General features: G+C 44.2%; 2 protein-coding genes across 3 annotated transcripts; one reads left to right on the forward strand and one right to left on the reverse strand.

Annotated features, from left to right (window-relative positions):
- Nucleotides 1-910: 910 nt before the first annotated feature.
- Nucleotides 911-10337, reverse strand: LOC139364991 (TBC1 domain family member 17-like). Its single transcript, XM_071102286.1, has 17 exons — nucleotides 10204-10337; nucleotides 9034-9129; nucleotides 7225-7302; nucleotides 7027-7144; nucleotides 6751-6934; nucleotides 6377-6488; nucleotides 6123-6293; nucleotides 5283-5408; nucleotides 5053-5156; nucleotides 4839-4933; nucleotides 4623-4739; nucleotides 4382-4482; nucleotides 4177-4276; nucleotides 3851-3948; nucleotides 3601-3717; nucleotides 3416-3502; nucleotides 911-3298 (listed from the first exon to the last, which is right to left on the reverse strand). The coding sequence occupies exons 1-17, from the start codon at nucleotides 10231-10233 to the stop codon at nucleotides 3200-3202; spliced, it is 1833 nt and encodes a 610-aa protein (XP_070958387.1). The 5' UTR covers nucleotides 10234-10337; the 3' UTR covers nucleotides 911-3199.
- Nucleotides 10338-10628: 291 nt separating this feature from the next.
- Nucleotides 10629-16831, forward strand: LOC139364992 (proline-rich AKT1 substrate 1-like). Of its 2 annotated transcripts, none has more exons than XM_071102288.1 (6): nucleotides 10629-10888; nucleotides 14075-14885; nucleotides 14983-15247; nucleotides 15332-15415; nucleotides 15490-15662; nucleotides 15788-16831. In XM_071102288.1, exons 2-6 carry the CDS (start codon nucleotides 14502-14504, stop codon nucleotides 15923-15925), a joined length of 1044 nt encoding a protein of 347 aa, XP_070958389.1. In that variant the 5' UTR covers nucleotides 10629-10888; nucleotides 14075-14501; the 3' UTR covers nucleotides 15926-16831. The 2 variants fall into 2 exon arrangements, with proteins under 2 accessions (XP_070958389.1, XP_070958388.1); XM_071102287.1 differs by lacking the exon at nucleotides 10629-10888 and adding an exon at nucleotides 13200-13335.
- Nucleotides 16832-17942: the final 1111 nt, after the last annotated feature.

Below are 17942 nucleotides of genomic sequence, written 5' to 3' on the forward strand. Positions count from 1 at the left end.
TGCAAATGTTTAGCTGGAATGTATTTTGTGTTTCTTACTAACATTTACTGTGGAAAGTCAAAGCATCATTTCTGAGTCCTTTTGTTGAATCTCTTCGAAGTCAAGAGATTTCATTGCTGAAATATTCCTCTATCACCCTTAATCATTAGTCATCTGTGTGTGTTATTCATGGCTGCACATTTGCTGGATAACCCCAAGAATGCAAAAGGCATTCTTCTTTAGTAAGAGCACACTTATCTGGGACTTGAGATTTAAACAAACAGACTTTATCTCCTCTGAGGTCTCAAACACTCCAGATAAAACCCCTTCCAAGCAGTAACACAATCACAACAAGATAGATTAATCACCCCAACACACTGGGACCATTGTAGAATTAGAGGGGATGATGGCTGTTGAGAGACATCATCCATAAACAGGGATTGGATTAGCACTGAAAACAGATTGAGTTTGAATGAGAGCCAGAGTGAGTTTGGCTGTGGGAGTCAGAAGAGGTCAGGTCAGAAGAGAGAGAGGGCAGAGAGGGGCGTGGGGAAGAGAAACAGAGTGACAAATCGCACGCCTGTTTAAGTACCCTGCTAAATTCATACATTGCAGCTGTATTCAAACTGAGACAGAGAGGGAAGGAGGGAGAGAGGGGGACGGAGAGACATGGACGACCCAGTCGGTCTTGAGAGGGGGGGGGGGGGGGGGGGGGGTGTTTCTCCGCCCCTCATTTTCCACCTCATTGCCCGGGACAGTGGAGGACAGAGATCCCTTTTCACCTCACAGACACCTGCTGACGGGGAGGGGAAGGGGGTCTGCTCACTCAGTCAACACACTGCATAAACCATCCTACAGAACTGATAAACACTTTATCACTCAGAACTAAGTCAACCAACTAAGTGCTTTTGACACATTTCTGGCAAATGAGTGGTGTTTTACACGTAACTTTATTAGTTTACAACAATAACTACAGTGTAAACAGCAAGAGCATCAAAACTCACAGACCATCTGACAAGACAATATTTGAATGAACCTTTATTTCAACAGGAAGTCATTAAGATCCAGGCCTCTTTTCCAAATGAGCGCTGCAGAACACATAAAATACCATTATTAAAATACAAAATGCAATCAATAAATAGTAATACAATCAAACAGTTACCCCAACAGTTTCCGCACTTCAAATACATACTTGTATTTTAGGTTTCCGGTAAATCTTTCATTGTTCGCAATTCGATCTCTCTCTTACACGTACTAGCATTACCATGTCTAAAACTTCATATGGAACTGAGATGAGGGAGAGGGCATGGACCAGTCACACATTAAGATTCATGGGAGTGTTAGGATGAATAGTTTGGGAGGGTAGTGGAGGGTTAACATAATTGGGGGGGGGGGGGGTCTCACAGTCTGGTGGGAACATATGGCTAGTAAACAACATCTATAAAAAATAAAATATTATTATTTTTAAAAGAGTCACTTTCACCAGTAATTGATTGTTATTGTACCCTTTATTTGGTAAGATTCAGCAATTTCAGATAAATTAAAATATTGTTATGACATAATACCAGTAGTTAAAAACCTTAAACATTATAGTACTGCATGTATAACACTCTACAAGGCAGGCATTTTATAGTACTTGTAATGCTCTGTCAGTAAGATTATTCTTCATATTATATTTAGAATTACTTCGAGTGAGAAGGACAGCAATAGAGAGGAGAGCATGGATAGAAGGAACAACAGGAGAACAACAGGGTGGAACTAATGCAGACCACAATGATACACCATTAAAAAAGGGACAAATGGGCTGAGATAAAGACAGGGATAAAACAATTTAACAGACAGTTTTAAAATAGAAGCATTTCACAAAGAAGAATTTGGAAGAAAAAAATGAAAAAAAGAAATTGTCACGAGACAGGTACACAAATGGAAATATAAATGACTGGACATGACTTGGATTCACACAAAATACTTAAGGGAAACAAAAAAATGTATTGCGGTATTTATATAAAGACAAAGCACTGCATATGTAGATCATTTCAATATTTTGGGATAGTTACATTCATGAAAAAACAGCCTCTCACCGTTCACTCTAATGCCCCGTCTGTCAGAGATGGTAACAGTCTGCAACCCTCATCATGTACTACAGTACATTATCAAACACTCTCTCCTATGCCCCATATCATCCAATATACAATACATGGCCAGTTTATTAGGTACACCTCACCATTCACAAAAATGGTTAGCTCCTACAGGCAGTGAGTGTCATGGCCTATATAAAAGCAGGCAGACAGGCATTCAGTTACTGTTCCATTGAATGTTAGAATGTGCAAAACAAGTGCCCTAAGCGACATTGAGTGCAGTATGATCGTTGGTGCCAGGCGCGCCGGTTCCAGTATCTCAGAAACGACCACCCTCCTGGGCTTTTCACGCACGACAGTGTCTAGGGTTTACAGAGAATGGTGTGACAAACAAAAAACATCCAGTCAGCAGCAGTCCTGTGGGCGAAAACAGCTCGTTGATGAGAGGTCGAAGGAGAATGGCAAGAATCATGCAAGCTAACAGGCAAATAACGGCGCAATACAACAGCGGTGTGCAGAACGCCATCTTGAACCGCTGAACTCTGTCCTTTTCATGGATGGGCTATTGCAGCAGACGAGCACACCGGGTTCCATTCCTATCAGTTAAAAACAAAGTGGCTCCAGTGGGCACGCGATCACCAACACTGGACAATTGAGGAGTGGAAAAACATTGCCTGGTCCGACAAATCACGATTCCTGTTGCATCATGCTGACGACAGAGTCAGGATTTGGTGTAAGCAGCGTGAGTCCATGGACCCATCCTGCCTGGTGTCAACGGTACAGACTGGTGGAGGGTAAAGTAATGGCATGGAAATGTTTTCCTTCGCACATGTTAGGTCCCTTGATATCAATTGAGCAACGTGTCCATGTCCCGAAGAATTCAAGCTGTTATGGAGGCAAAAGGGTGTCCGACCCAGTACCTAGATGGGTGTACCTAAAAAAATAAAAGCAAATAACTGGCCATTGAGCGTATATATTCCTATATGGAACACCTCATATCGGTTAATGGCTTTCTCTCCTCATGTCAATCACCCTGTCCTTCAGAGTTACGGGTAGGTAGGGCGAGGGCGTGCTGCTGCAGCAGCAGTGCTGTTACTTGACTGCCTCGTTTCCATAGCTGCTGCCTGTGATTGGCTGAGAAGCTACTGCGTCTCATGTGACTCTGATTCTGGGCTCGTCTCGTCATCAGGGCTGGGGGGAACGTACAGACCAATGACCTCCTGCACCTTCACCGGCAGCTCCTGAGAGACAGAAGGAATGGAGAGAGGAGAAGAGGTTAGATCAGTTAGATGACAATACACAATATGTTAACTAGATCATGTCCAAATGAATGTATCCTCCTCTAAGATATTTCCTACTTTGCAGCAGGCCAGCTGTAGGTAGTTAGCTTCTGCTCCTCGTAGGACTGTCTGCAGATCCAGCTTCATGGTCAGTTCATTGATGTGCTGCACATAGAGACACATACACAGTCCTTAGTACTGTACACACAAACAAAAAGACAACATCATTAAGAAAAATTACTTCAAACACATTTCCAACAAACCTTCAGAATAGTGTTGAAGTCGTGGTCAGAGCCGATGAACTCCCCCCTCTGTGATTCCAGAATGGAAGCAGCCATCAGCAGATGGAAGTTTTCACAGGGCAGACGAGTCCAAAGAACCTAGCACAGAACAGTGCGCTCACTGTGTGTTTACTTACATATATTGTAAAACTATTTTTTTTTTTTTCCCATATAGTGTGTAGAGCCTAGGCTACATGCGAGTGTTTCTAATGAGTAGTATCCACCCACTCACCTCCCAAAGGGACAGGATGTCCTCGAAGGAGAACTCTCTCTTAAACCAGATCAGTAACCAACGGAAACAGAAGCACAGAGAGCCACTGTCCTGGGAGTCTGAAAGAGGGACAACATAATAACATAACAATGTGAAGAATTTACTATGTCAATCGATTACGCATCCAGGTAGTTACATAACACACCTTGAGTTAAGGTCAAATATAATCAATTGGCTGATTAGAGAATTGACTGCCTGATGAATGTCTACCTCACTGAGTAATAACAAGTTTGAGTTATGGTGAAGTGTGAGAGAAACACAGTAACTAAGTGATAGTCATTGTTTACCCAGGTAGTCAAGGAGCTCAGGGTCCAGAGCCTTCATCAGCAGGCTGAGCTGAAGGAGCTGTTGCTTCATGGCCTCCTGAGACTCCTCAAAGTTCTGGTGCTGAGGGCCCGAGAGAGAGAGAACATTAAAATAGTGTATAATGCTATGTTTTAACACTCTTATGTGGTAATATAGGAGTATTTAACAAGAAAGTAAGGTGCTTACCACCATCTCCATAAAACCTGTCAGACACCAGAAGGACTCCACTTCGTTCTGAGTGACAAAAAGGAGAGGAGCCAAGAGGTCACTCATCCCCTGGACATAGCCTGCAGGGAGAGAAAGAGATAGACAACAGGAACCACAAGGAGAGAGGAGAGTCAGGTGTGAGATATTGATAATAAATACAGTTGAAATGTGATACAATGGCTTTGAACTTTCAAGTGTAAGGACAAGGGAAGTGGCTTACCCAGATCAAAGTTAAACATGCAGTATGTCATCAGCACGTCATTGAGAAGAGTCAGGCCTGGGTTGTCGTTGCCAGAGAAGAAGGTGTTGTGTCTGTCCGTCCGACTCACGTCCCTTTCTGTCCAATCAAAACAACATGAACAGATAAGTAACAAATCATAAAATGTGTGTCAACCAATGAGGCGTGAGATCATGTTTAACAGACAGCAACACCAACCTATCAGGCTGCGGTATCCTCTGAGGAGGGAGTTCCTCATCTCCTGCTCTTCACTGACTGACTTCCACTGAACCTTCATTCTGAAATACTCATCTCTGAAGACAGAGAAACACAGAGGGGTTGAGGAGATGAATTTACTCACTCCCGTTTAGACAACAGTCCCAGTCTGTGATAAGAGAGCCATAACAAGCAAGGAAGATAATAAGAGACTAACGTTTTCATCCTCAGAATGTCCTCCCTCTCTTTCACAGTACTATTCCAGGGATAGAAACCCAGCAGAAACTTCCACACATCCTTCCTCAGGGATGGTGTGATACCCTAGGAGAGGGAAAGGAAGGATGGTTTGAATGACAAGGTGCAGACAATGTACAGCAAAACCCATTTGGATGGAAGATGGTGTCAGGTGTTTTTTTACAAGAGAGGAATTATACTGTACGCTCTTACCCCCCTGAAGACCAGCTCTTTGATTTGCTGTGGGTCCTTCACACGCCCCTCTGGGTCCAGGAACTCCTCCCATTTGTCGAGAGGCTGTCCCCTGGTTACGTCTGGTTTAGGGCCAAGCTCCACCCCCTGGTACCATCAAAAAGAAAACTCTCACCATTGATATCGCCACCGGTATGTTACAGCCAACGCCTGGATGACATCGCCACCGGTATGTTACAGCCAACGCCTGGATGACATCGCCACCGGTATGTTACAGCCAACGCCTGGATGACATCGCCACCGGTATGTTACAGCCAACGCCTGGATGACATCGCCACCGGTATGTTACAGCCAACGCCTGGATGACATCGCCACCCGTATGTTACAGCCAACGCCTGGATGACATCGCCACCCGTATGTTACAGCGAACGCCTGGATGATATCGCCACCCGTATGTTACAGCCAACGTCTGGATGACATCGCCACCGGTATGTTACAGCGAACGCCTGGATGATATCGCCACCGGTATGTTACAGCCAACGCCTGGATGACATCGCCACCGGTATGTTACAGCCAACGCCTGGATGACATCGCCACCGGTATGTTACAGCCAACGCCTGGATGACATCGCCACCCGTATGTTACAGCCAACGCCTGGATGACATCGCCACCCGTATGTTACAGCGAACGCCTGGATGATATCGCCACCCATATGTTACAGCCAACGTCTGGATGACGTCGCCATCCGTATATTATAGCCAACATCTGGATGATATAAAGTGAGGTCCTCTTCTCCATCTACTCCACAGATGTCAGGGCTAGTGATGAGTTTATATCTCCAACCCCACCCCCCCCACTTACACAGGTGATGAGCTCAAAGCCTGGTTCGTCATCAGCTGAGGGGGGCCCATGGTGGTCCTGAGGGCCACGAGGGTGGAAGGGGGAATCTGGTGGTCGTAGAGCCCCTCTGAAGAAATTGGTGACCTTGGAGAATCCCCCAAAGGTGGTGGCATAAGGGTCCTGGATAAACCTCTGGAAACAAAGAGATTAATATCATTATTAACACACACATTACATCTTCTCAAAGAATAGCGCACACAAAACAGAAGACTTACAGAGACGAGGTCAGAGCTTCCATCGTCAAAGAGGTGCAGCTCATCAAAGGACTGAGAGAGAGCCCCAGAGTCATGGGGATACGCTAGGAAGAGACGACCATCTACAGGTGATCTAAAACAACAGAAAAACACAGTCAGGCAGATAGTAAGAGACACAGACAGCGACTGCTCAGAATAAAAGAAAACACTAGCAAGAAAGAGAGAGAAAGTATGAAAAAGACGCTTCAAAATGTATGTAGAAAGGGGGTTGGGTACAACAGCTGCTAAACTCTACTGTTCAGAGTCAAGTTATATGCCAGTGAAATGCCTTGAATACCTCTGAGGCATTGATCTGAGAGAGAGAGAGGGAGAGCTGGCTGTCTGCTGCTACTCACGGGGCCAGGATGATGTAACGGTGCAGGGCCCTCAACAGCTCCCTGGTGCCCCCCCTGTGGAAGTGCAGAGGAGGGAGGGGATGGCCACCCCTGCTAGTAAAAACCAGGAAGTTACGGCCCAGGGAGAAACGGGACCGTCGCAGAGAGTACAGCTCCGACAGAGGCAGGGAGAACGACCACTGGCCTGGGAACAGAGGGGGAGACATCAACATCTTGTGAGTATAGCCTAGTATGAGAACTACAAACGCAGAAGGCAAGTTATAAAAGTCTACGTACTTGTCTCTTTGACAGGGGGGTGCTCTCTGACTCGGTCTCTCTTCACTGTGCTGATGACTGCCCAGTCTGGCTCGTAGCCAGGGTCAAAGTTGGTGTCCTCCACCCCTCCTTCTCCATCCTAACAGGAAGACAGGCCGTATATAAAGAACATGAAGAAAACGGTGATTCGTGTCACTAGTGTACTAAACAAGCGCTCACCTTTTTAGTGTAGAATACAGCTGCCGCATTGCGGCCCTCGTCCTCTAGTGCGCTCCACTCCAAAGCTGGCTCCCCACCCTGTAAACATAGACAAACACCTTAGTCTAGTCCAGAATAATGTGTGATAGCCTAACACTGTATATGGTCTATAGGCCTATGTGTTTGACTAAAGGAAGCAAAACAAAGTTACTGATGACAAAGTCTTCCACCACAGGGATGAGTACACTTTGAATATGACTAGAATTTGTTTTCAATCAACCAATAGTCATATTTTAATTTTATTTGTACTTTTTACCCCTTTTTCGTGATATACACTTACAGTCTTGTCCCATCGCTGTAACTCCCGTACGGACTCGGGAGAGGCGAAGGTCGAGAGCCATGCGTCCTCCGAAACATGACCCTGCCAAGCCGTACTGCTTCTTGACACACTGCTCTCTTAACCCAGAAGCCAGCCTCACCAACGTGTCGGAGGAAACACCATCCAGCTGGAGACAGATGTCAGCGCGCATGTGCCCGGCCGGTCACAAGGAGTCACTAGAGCGCAATAGGACAAGGACATCCCAGCCATCCAAACCCTCCCCTAACCCAGACGACGCTGGGCCAATTGTGCACCGCCTCATGGGTCTCCAGGTCACGGCTGGCTGCGACACAGCCTGGCATCGAACCCGGGTCTGCAGTGACGCCACTAGCACTGCAGTGCCTTAGATCGCTGTGCCACTCGGGGAGGCAATATTTTCATATACAGTGAGCTCCAAAAGTATTGGGACAGTGACAATTTGTTGTTGTTTTGGCTTTCTACTCCAGCACCTTATACAATGATGAGTTAGAAAGTTATCATGCCCCCAAGACATGCTAACCTCTCACCATTACAGTAACAGGAGATGTTAGCATTTGAGGGGATATGACATTCATGCCTCTAACTTTCTCACAACTCATTAAGGATTATCCTTGAGCATAGTAGCATCCACAATAATGTGAGGTGTTTAGAAACATATTGTATTCTTATTTACAATAAAAGTGACTCCAAAATGACAAAATACATTATTTACCATTAATTTATATTGGGCACAAAATCTGAATCTAATCTGAAACACAACCAAAACAAACAGCAAATGCATCCAATAAATGTGTAGGTTCACACGCTTAATGTAATGATTGCATGCTAAGAATATGGGACCAAATACTAAAATGTTGACTACTTTAATACACATAAGTGAATTTGTCCCAATACTTTTGGTCCCCTAAAAAAACTCCTGCTGTAACTCCTAAGCGGGCGAAAATACCCTAAAATTAAAGCTGACAGTCTGCACCTTAACCTCATATTCAATGTATCATTTCAAATCCAAAGAGCTGGAGTACAGAGCCAAAACAACAATAAATGTGTCACTGTCCCAATACTTTTGGATGGGTGGGTATAATTTATGGAAGGTTCCAACAGGAATCTGTCCCAAAAACATTGTAAATAACAAAGTTGCCAACAAACAATGCATACAAAGTTGTATAGTGGCTGAATAAGATACCGGGTAGGGAGTGGGCTATTTCATTAAGTTTTTCACAAAAAATGTCTGTCCTCACTCTGGTAGTCTAGGGTCAAACATTAAGTATAAGCTACGTGGTGAGCTGATGCCTATTCGGCAGATAGTTAGCTAGGTGAATTGATCATGCTACTTTGTATGCATTGTTTGTTGGCAACCTCCTTGTACTTTACTTAGTTTTTGGACAGACTCATTTTGGAACGTTCCACAAATTATACCCACCCCTTTTGGAGCTCACTGTAAATATGGTGTCTATGGGAGAAGCCCAACTTACCCGTTCCACTATACGGATGAATCCTGGGATTGTGGTGTCCTGGTTGCTCCTCTTGGCATTGGTGTGAAGGTAAACCCCCTCCTTCTCAAACACCAGCTGTGTGACAAAACAACATATGCTATTAATATAATATGCTGTGAAAACTAATGGCAAAATGTCATGTCATGGATTCCAGTGCAATGAATCAAAAAGTGTGATCGAGTGGGAATAGGGTGGTGAATGACAATCATATGACATCCCAAAGAGGATGAGTTAGCGGACTTTACTGTAGCCTACAAAATAGAGTCACATGAACTCTGAGTCACTCGCACAGTGACCTGCCAGGGGTGCCTGCCTGGTAGTGTTTGGTACTGGTACTCCCTGTCTATAGCTCCATTCCTGTGCATTTTATTCCTCTTGTGTTTTTTTTTTTAACTCGGCATTGTTGGAAGGGTTTGTAAGCAAGCGTTTCACGGTAAAGTCTACACCAATTGTATTCGGCGCATGTGACAAATAACACTTGATTTGTGTCTTAAACTGACTGAACCCAATTGGATAGATCTAGCTAGCTTCCATACAAATACAATATACCATCATATCTATCCTGTATATTACCCGAAATGTATAATCAATAATAATTTGCCAGCTGCGACATCAATTCAGGTGAAATATTACATAAGCCATCCTCCACCAACGAACTGCTCAAACGTTTAGTTAGTTAGATACCGTAATCACATTCACAGGGAAGTTTACGATGCTAATTCTATGGAATGGGATCCTCGGTCTCTGGACCCTTTCTTCACTGTAAACAGGTCTAACTACTATTAGTAGCTGTTAGAGAACCAGCAGTGCTTATTGCTTTACATATTGAAGTCTGCCGTGGAAAATAGCACAGCTATGATGATATTTCTCGTGACCAATTTATTGAACAAGTAATATATTACAACAGCAAATATCAATTGAATCTGGAAATAATTATGAAGTTAGCTTGTTTGTTGTTATAACCTTAGCTAGCTAACTGTTACTGTAGTTACGTCAGCGTCCCCAAATATCACACGACTTTGTTGTGAAGGTGATAGTCTATCTACAATGGTGATAACCGAGTTTGTTTAGTTGGTGGCCTTTTAATACAGACCGAATCAATCAGACGAAGACGAAATCTAAACTTCAATGTCAATACATTGCGCTTACCTTGTGACTAGTCTCAGCCTTTGGCTCCATTTTTCTTCCACTAGCCTTTTTTTTTCTCAAAACAAATGTCGTCAGAAGAAGACTTCCGCTTTCATAGACTGCACCGTCTACGTTATACGTCAGTCAGGAACAACAACCAATCATAGGTGGTGTCACGTCTAAATTGGAAAAGATGCCGCGTTCAAAACAACTGGGAAATCGGAAATCTCCGACTTCCGAGCGTTCAAATCAACAGGAAACTCGGAAAAAACGAGCTCCGACTCGGAAAAATCGATTAGAACAGTTATCCAACTCGGAATTCCAACTCGGGAAGTCGGGCCTCTTTCTAGAGCTCCGACTTTCCGACATGGAGATCAATGATGTCAAGATTTGACGTATTTCCCAGTTGTTGTTAACGTGGCAAGAGTATCACCATCATAATACCCATAAACCCTAGTGTTCAAAGCGGGAAATGATTCCAATCTGTTTTTCCACCATTGACAAGTCACCTTAAAACAAGGCCTGTATTTAATTTAGGATTACTCTGGTGTGACGTTTTGATAACTGTGTGAATCTCTCTAGGACAAGGTGACTTATCAATATTTTCGCCTGTATTTACCCCCCAAAAAGGAAACGCTAATGAGGCTATTATAAAGAACTACAAATGCCATGATGATCTGGATGAGACTGCTGAATTGAGGCAAAGGTAAGAATCTCTGGATTAACTATATAAATGTAGTAATTAATAAATTGGCTAAATTTCTTTAAATGGACAATTCTGTGAACTGTCTTGTGCAAGTTTTAAATTGACACAATACCTGTTAACAAGGGTGTCAGCAAGCGATGATGTGCAGGAGCTTTCAGGGATTTGTAGTTTTGCATGATGTCCACCTTGATGGTAATTAGAATTTTCGAATCCGAGAGTAAATAGAGCCGAATATACTGATAAATCCTTGTCCGAGATTTGCATGATTATCAAAACGTCACGCCAGGGTAAAGGCTACACGAACAGTCCTTATGTGTTTCTAAAATCCCAAATGGGAAAAATTGTATGGTGGAAAAACGATTGGAACCATTTCTCTGTTTGACAACTAGGTTTTATGGGTATTCAAATCAAATTGTATTGGTCACATACATATATTTAGCAGATGTTATTGCGGGTGTAGCGAAATGCTGGTGTCCATAGCTCCAACAGTGCAGAAGTATCGAACAATACACACATGTCAAAGTAAAATAATGGAATGAAGAAAAATATAAATATAACGACGAGAAATGTCGGAGTGGCATTGACTAGAATATTTTTTTTTTTCTTTAACCTTTATTTAACTAGGCAAGTCAGTTAAAAACAAATTCTTATTTACAATGACGGCCAAACCCAGGCGACGCTTGGCCAATTGTGCACCGCCCTATGGGACTCCCATTCACAGCCGGTTGTGATACAGCCTGGATTTGAACCAGGCGTCTGTAGTGACACCTCAAGCACCGATATGCAGTGCCTTAAACCGCTGGAATACAGTATATACATATGACATTAATAAAACAGCATGTAAAAATTATTAAAGTGACCAGGGTTCCATTATTAAAGTGACATGTGATTCCTTGTACATAGAGCAGCAGCCTCTAAGGTGCAGGGTACTGGGTGGAGGCAAGCTATTGATGGCTATTTAACAGTCTGATGGCCTTGAGATATAAGCTGTTTTTCAGTCTCACAGTCCCAGCTTTGATGAACCTGTACTGACCTCGCCTTCTGGATGATAGCGGTTGAACAGGCCGTGGCTCGGGTGGTGTATGCCCCTGATGTCCTTTTTGGCCTTCCTGTGCCATCGTGTTCTGTAGGTTTTCTGGAGGGCAGGCAGCGTGCCACTGGTGATGCGTTGGGCAGACCGCAGCACCCACTGGAGAACCCTGTAGTTGCAGGCGGTGTAGTTTCCATACCAGGCAGTTATACAGCCGACAGGATGCTCTCAAATGTGCTTCTGTAAAAGTTTGTGAGCGTCTTAGGAGCCTAGACAAATTTCTTCAGCCTCCTGAAGTTGAAGAGCTGCTGTTGCGTCTTCTTGGGTGGACCATTTCAGATTATCAGTGATGTGTACATCAAGTAACTTGAAGCTTTTCACCTTCTCCACTGTGGTCCCGTGGATGCCTCTGCTTCTCCTGAAGTCCATGATCAACTCCTTTGTTTTGTTGATGTTGAGGGAGAGGTTATTTTCTTGGCACCACTCCGCCAGGGCCCTCACCTCCTCCCTCCCTGTAGGCTGTCTCCTTATTGTGGGTAATCAGGCCTACTACTGTTATGACACCTCCACTGTGCGGCTCTATTCTTACAAAATTTGTCAGTTTCATGTAATTATGAAAATGGCAGTTTATTAGGCATCAGTGGTGGTAATGAAAATCCCAATGTGAATAGTGAAACACTTCTAACAAATGTATGAGTGACAGTGAGTATCCTGGTGCTGCCACCAGTGTAGCAAAGAACAGAAGGACAGAGAAAATTTAGACAGGGAGGCTGATGAAGGCGGCAAGTGGTTGTTGTTGTCTGTCTTCTCAAAGTTGCATCCCAGTTTTAGGACTCCCGAGTGGCACATGGGGTCTAAGGCACTGCATCTCAGGGCTAGAGGTGCCATTACAGACTCTGGTTTGATTCCAGGCTGTATCACAACCGGTTGTGATTGGGAGTCCCATAGGGCGGTGCACAATTGGCCCAGCGTCGTTAGGGTTTGGCCGGGGTAGGCTGTCATTGTAAATAAGAGTTTGTTCTTAACTGACTTGCCTAGTTAAATAAAAATGTAACGTTTAACTCTCCTCTCTTTTCCTTCATCTGCACTGCAAAATTAGAAGACAGTTTAGGTAGGAATAATATAGAGATTGAAAAGCCTACCAGAAGCATTTGCTTCCATCATGTCAGATCAGTGAGGATGAAGTAAATTATACCAGTAGAAGAAACCATGACAAGCTATTGAGATGCAGCCTCGTCCAAGTGCGCGTTCAAAACAAGACGAGTACGAGCCCGCCCACAGTTACGTGTAAAACGTGCGTCTCGTCTAGCGTCTCTAAACAGCAACGTCGGAGTCTAGGGGAGACCATTCTTGAGAGATAAAGAAACAGTTAGAACTAGAAAAACGCTTGCAACAGACGAAATAAGGAACTGAATGTGTAAGCTGACTTCTGTTCTTGCTGTTTATTTGTGTCTGTGTGTGCTAGTGTCTCTGCAAAGGCGATAAATGAAATGTGTTCATGTTGGGAGGAGTGTGCACAGGAGACCAGTTGGCTAGCATGTTAGCAAACAAACAAGCACAAACAATCCGCAGTCATGACATTTTCATTGAAGTGCTTTCCTGGTAGTAATAATCACAGGAATGACATTTAGAAACGAGCTGGGTAAGTCTAGAGCAGGCAGTCACCCCACAAGGTTTTGGCAGAGCCAGTTCGTATGCTAACGAATGCATGAGACTGTGGGGGGAGGAAGGGACGACGACGCTGAACTGCGACAGTTCGCGAGACGTAACGACAGGTGGACAACGTCTTCCCACGGTTAGCATAGGTCTATTTTGGAACATCCTCAAACTGCCACTGAGATATTGACCATTGAGATACTGACCATGAACTCAGACTTCTACAAGGCAGTCTGACGTCAGAAAAGTTATATGGCATTGAAATGTATGTACAGTATTTGGATCATGTGAATTTTACAAATTCCATGCTTGAGTTGAGTGTAGTCTAATTTCATGAAGTTTCATCATGCATAATTTTATGAGATTATTATCTGAATTCTGGTTTAGTGATAATCTAAATAGTGCCTAGCTAGTGACATCAGCTAATATTGCTATAATGACTAACAATGCAAACTTTTTTTTTTGAGCAACTCAAGCTTTCTCCATTTTGTTTTTTCCAGGTAACACCAGCAACATTTTCATTTATCTCTCCCCTAGTTCTCTCAGGCACACTGACATTAATAATATTAAACAATCACCTTGTGCCTCTGAAACCTGCTTTATAACAACTAAGGATAGTTTTATTCTTAGCTTAAACCAAACCAGCAATAGTAAAAGGATCCTAACGTTTCCTCAGATTAGCCAAAAGCAGATTCCAAAAACACATCAACACTACAGCCTACAATCCAGTGAGAAAAAGGTACATTTATCACAAAACTTGTTAACAAAAATATATAGTATTTAATATCAAACTGCTGGCTGAGTCCTACAGGTGCCTGATTACACTAACCTAAACCATTTTAGCTATTGATCAATAAAAACAGTTACAAAGCATCTATACATTCCATAAAAGCTAGCCCTAATAAATTAAACACCTGTTTACCCACCATGGCCTTCATCACCCAATCATCTGACCCTGAGATCCCAGACAACCACAAAGAGAGCTGGCTGGCACTACTTGCCGCAGCAGAGGGATATTGTCAGAAGTCAGGCTGCGACCTGGCTATTCTTACAGCCTGTAAGAAGTTCTGGCCATATGTAGTGGAGGGAGATGAGAGGAAAAAGGAGAGTGGCTTGCCTGCCGGAGGCCGGAAGTGGGATTTCTCCTATCACGTGTGGGGTCAGGGGGCTTTGGCTGAGTCTTCGCGGCGCTACATGGACGACATTGCGGTGCTGCACTCCACATCTATGGTAACGGCACATAGATATACACGTCTGAGTGCAGGAGACGGAGGAGCTAAACTGGTAGTGGACATACCCTCTGACAGGGCGGTGAGTAGACTGACTGTCAGTCATTGTGTGCCATTCAATGTTGCTGTCATTCATAGTGCTGTGTGTGATCGTAAAGTTCTTAACTTCTCTTCCACAGGACCTAACAGGTGAGGGTGGTGTGGGAACCATCAGCCCCAGTACCACACTCTATTCGCAAAGCTACCCATCAATCTACCACTCAGGGGCTGTCATTGGCCAAGCTGCTGGGCAGCATGGGAATGGAGAGAGGGAGCGAGAGATGGCTGTGATGATAGAGGAGGCTGGACGAGGGAGAGACATTCCCGGAATTGGGGACTTAGAGGAAGAGTGTGAGGAAGAGGAGGACATGGACGAAAGGAGCCGTAATCTGAATGAGACTGCAGGTGAACACAGCTCTGTGGGACAATTTTTTTTTTAAATCTCCTGGTCTGAATGACTTCGTAAATATTCATCTCTCTCTGCTTCAGGAGTGTTTTCCATGGATGAGGACTCGCTGTCTCGTGACTGTGAACCATTCTTTGAGTCCGATGGAGAGGAGGAGAGCACTGATGGTGAGTGTATGTGTGTCGTAATATTAGTTAATGATGATCTAATGCTCTTAATATGTGCCTCCTCTCTGCTCCAGGCTCGTTAAGTGAGGACTGTCCTCCTCCCCCGCGCAGCATGGCCATGGGGCAGTCATTCTCATCCCGTCACCCCAACCCCATGAACATGGCCCGCTCTCTCCCCGTGTCTGTTCCTGTGTGGGGCTTCAAGGGCAACAGACCCCACCAGGGAGAAGGCCACAGTGGGGAACGGGTCAGTCAACCTTTGTTTAAAAACATAGAGCTCACTTTCTCTCTGTCAATCAGTCATTCTGACACACATACCCACTAACTTAAATAAAGGTAAAATAAATAAATAAAAAACTGTCTGTGTTGCAGGCTGGTGTAGCTGACCTGGATCATATTGCTGCCAGCATGAAGGCCCTGTTGGCCCCAGGAGCCAACGACGGAACAGAAATGTTTGGAGGACTACCTCGCCCTCGCCTCAACACGGGAGACTTCTCCCTCAAACACTGAGCCAAAGAAAGTGAGGGGATGAAGGAGTGAGAGAGAGAGAGAGTGTGTGGATGAAAGAGAGCTAATTGATTGGCTGGCAGGTGGAAAAGTACCCCAGTGTATTAGCTAATCACTAACCCCAAATGTGGTAGTAACAACGGTGAACCCAGAGAGGATTAACTGACATAACATATGCTCGTATACACACTAAGATCATTTTCAACACATTACATTACACCCATACACACTTAAACACTACAAGACAACTCACTACACACAACTTCACTTCAAATGTGCTCATAGTGACCCACTGTACTGACCAACATGGACACTAACATATTGAAATGTTTCTAACTGACACAGGTGTTGACTCTGTTGTGGGACTTTGCCAAGTAGGTTCGTGGAGGATGGGTCACCCTTCTAGAAATGGTTGGCTCTAGGGGGCTTTTTAACATGAAGCCTGTAGCTTTTCAAATTGTGAGTGAAGGGCACCATGTCTCCATGAAACATGGCTTTTTGTACTTCTACCTTGCCAATGAATGAATGACTGACTGGTAGAATGATTGTACACGTACTATCTCTGATATTGACACTATTATAATAATAATGTCCTCCAAATGTGTTGACTGTGAGAGCGAGAGAAAGCGGAGGAGGCAAACAGATGTATCTATCATCTCCCAACTTTTCAAAAGCAGATGAATGTTTTAATTTGAGTACCTGTATGGTTTAAATTTAGGAGCAACATCGGTGAAGCAGGCTGTTGGTTCTGACACTGAATATTATTTGGATGCAGTATAATGGCTGTCCTAGAGAGGGCAGTATCAGATTAAGAAATATCCTGAACAGAAATAAACACAACATGTAAAGTGTTGGTCCCATGTTAATGAGCTGAAATAAAAGGTCCCAAAATGTTCCAAATGGCACAAACAGCTTCTCTCATTTTGTGTACACATTTCTTTACATCCCTGTTAGTGATCATTTCTCCTTTACCAAGATAATCCATCCACAGGTGTGACATAACAAGATAATTAAACAGCAATATCATTTAACAGGTGCACATTGTGCTGGGGACAGTGAAAGGCAACTCTAAAATGTTTAGTTTTGTCACACAACACAATGCCACAGATGTCTCAAGTTGAGGGAGCATGCAATTGGCATGCTGACTGCAGGAATGTCCACCAGAGCTGTTGCCAGAGAATTGAATCGTCATTTCCCTACCATAAGCCGCCACCAACATCATTTTAGAGAATTTGATAGTACGTCCAACCGGCCTCACAACTGCAGACCACATGTAACCATGCCAGCCCATGACCTCCACATCTGGCTCCTTCACCTGCGGGATCGTCGGAGACCGGCTACCCAGACAACTGATGAAACTGTGGCTTGCACAGCCGAATAATTTATGTCAGAAACCGTCTCAGGGAAGCTCATCTGCGTGATTGTCATTCTCACCAGGGCCTTGACTGACTAAAGTAGGTAAATGCTAACCTTCAACGGCCACTGGCACGCAGGAGAAGTATGCTCTTCACGGATTAATCCCGGTATCGAAGATGGCAGACCGTGTGTATGGCGTCGTGTGGATGAGCTGATGGCAACGTTGTGAACAGAGTGCCCCATGGTGGGGATATTGTATGGGCAGGCATAAGCTATGGACAACGAACACAATTGCATTTTATCTAGGGCAATTTGAATGCATAGAGATACTGTGATGAAACCCTGAGGTCCATTGTCGTGCCATTCATCCACAGCCATGTTTCAGCATGAAAGTGCATGGCCCCATGTCACAAGGATCTGTAAACAATTCCTGGAAGCTGAAAATGTCCCAGTTTTTCCATGGTCTGCATACTCACCAGACATGTCACCCATTGATTATGTTTGGGATGCTCTGGATCGTGTACGACAGCGTGTTCCAGTTCCTGCCAATATCCAGCAACTTTGCACAGACATTGGAGAGGATTGGGACAACATTCCACAGGCCACAATCAACAGCCTGATCAACTCTATGCGAAGGAGATGTGTCGCGCTGCATGAGGCAAAT

Source organism: Oncorhynchus clarkii, chromosome 13, assembly GCF_045791955.1.
Source record: "Oncorhynchus clarkii lewisi isolate Uvic-CL-2024 chromosome 13, UVic_Ocla_1.0, whole genome shotgun sequence".
Lineage (NCBI taxonomy): Eukaryota > Metazoa > Chordata > Actinopteri > Salmoniformes > Salmonidae > Oncorhynchus > Oncorhynchus clarkii.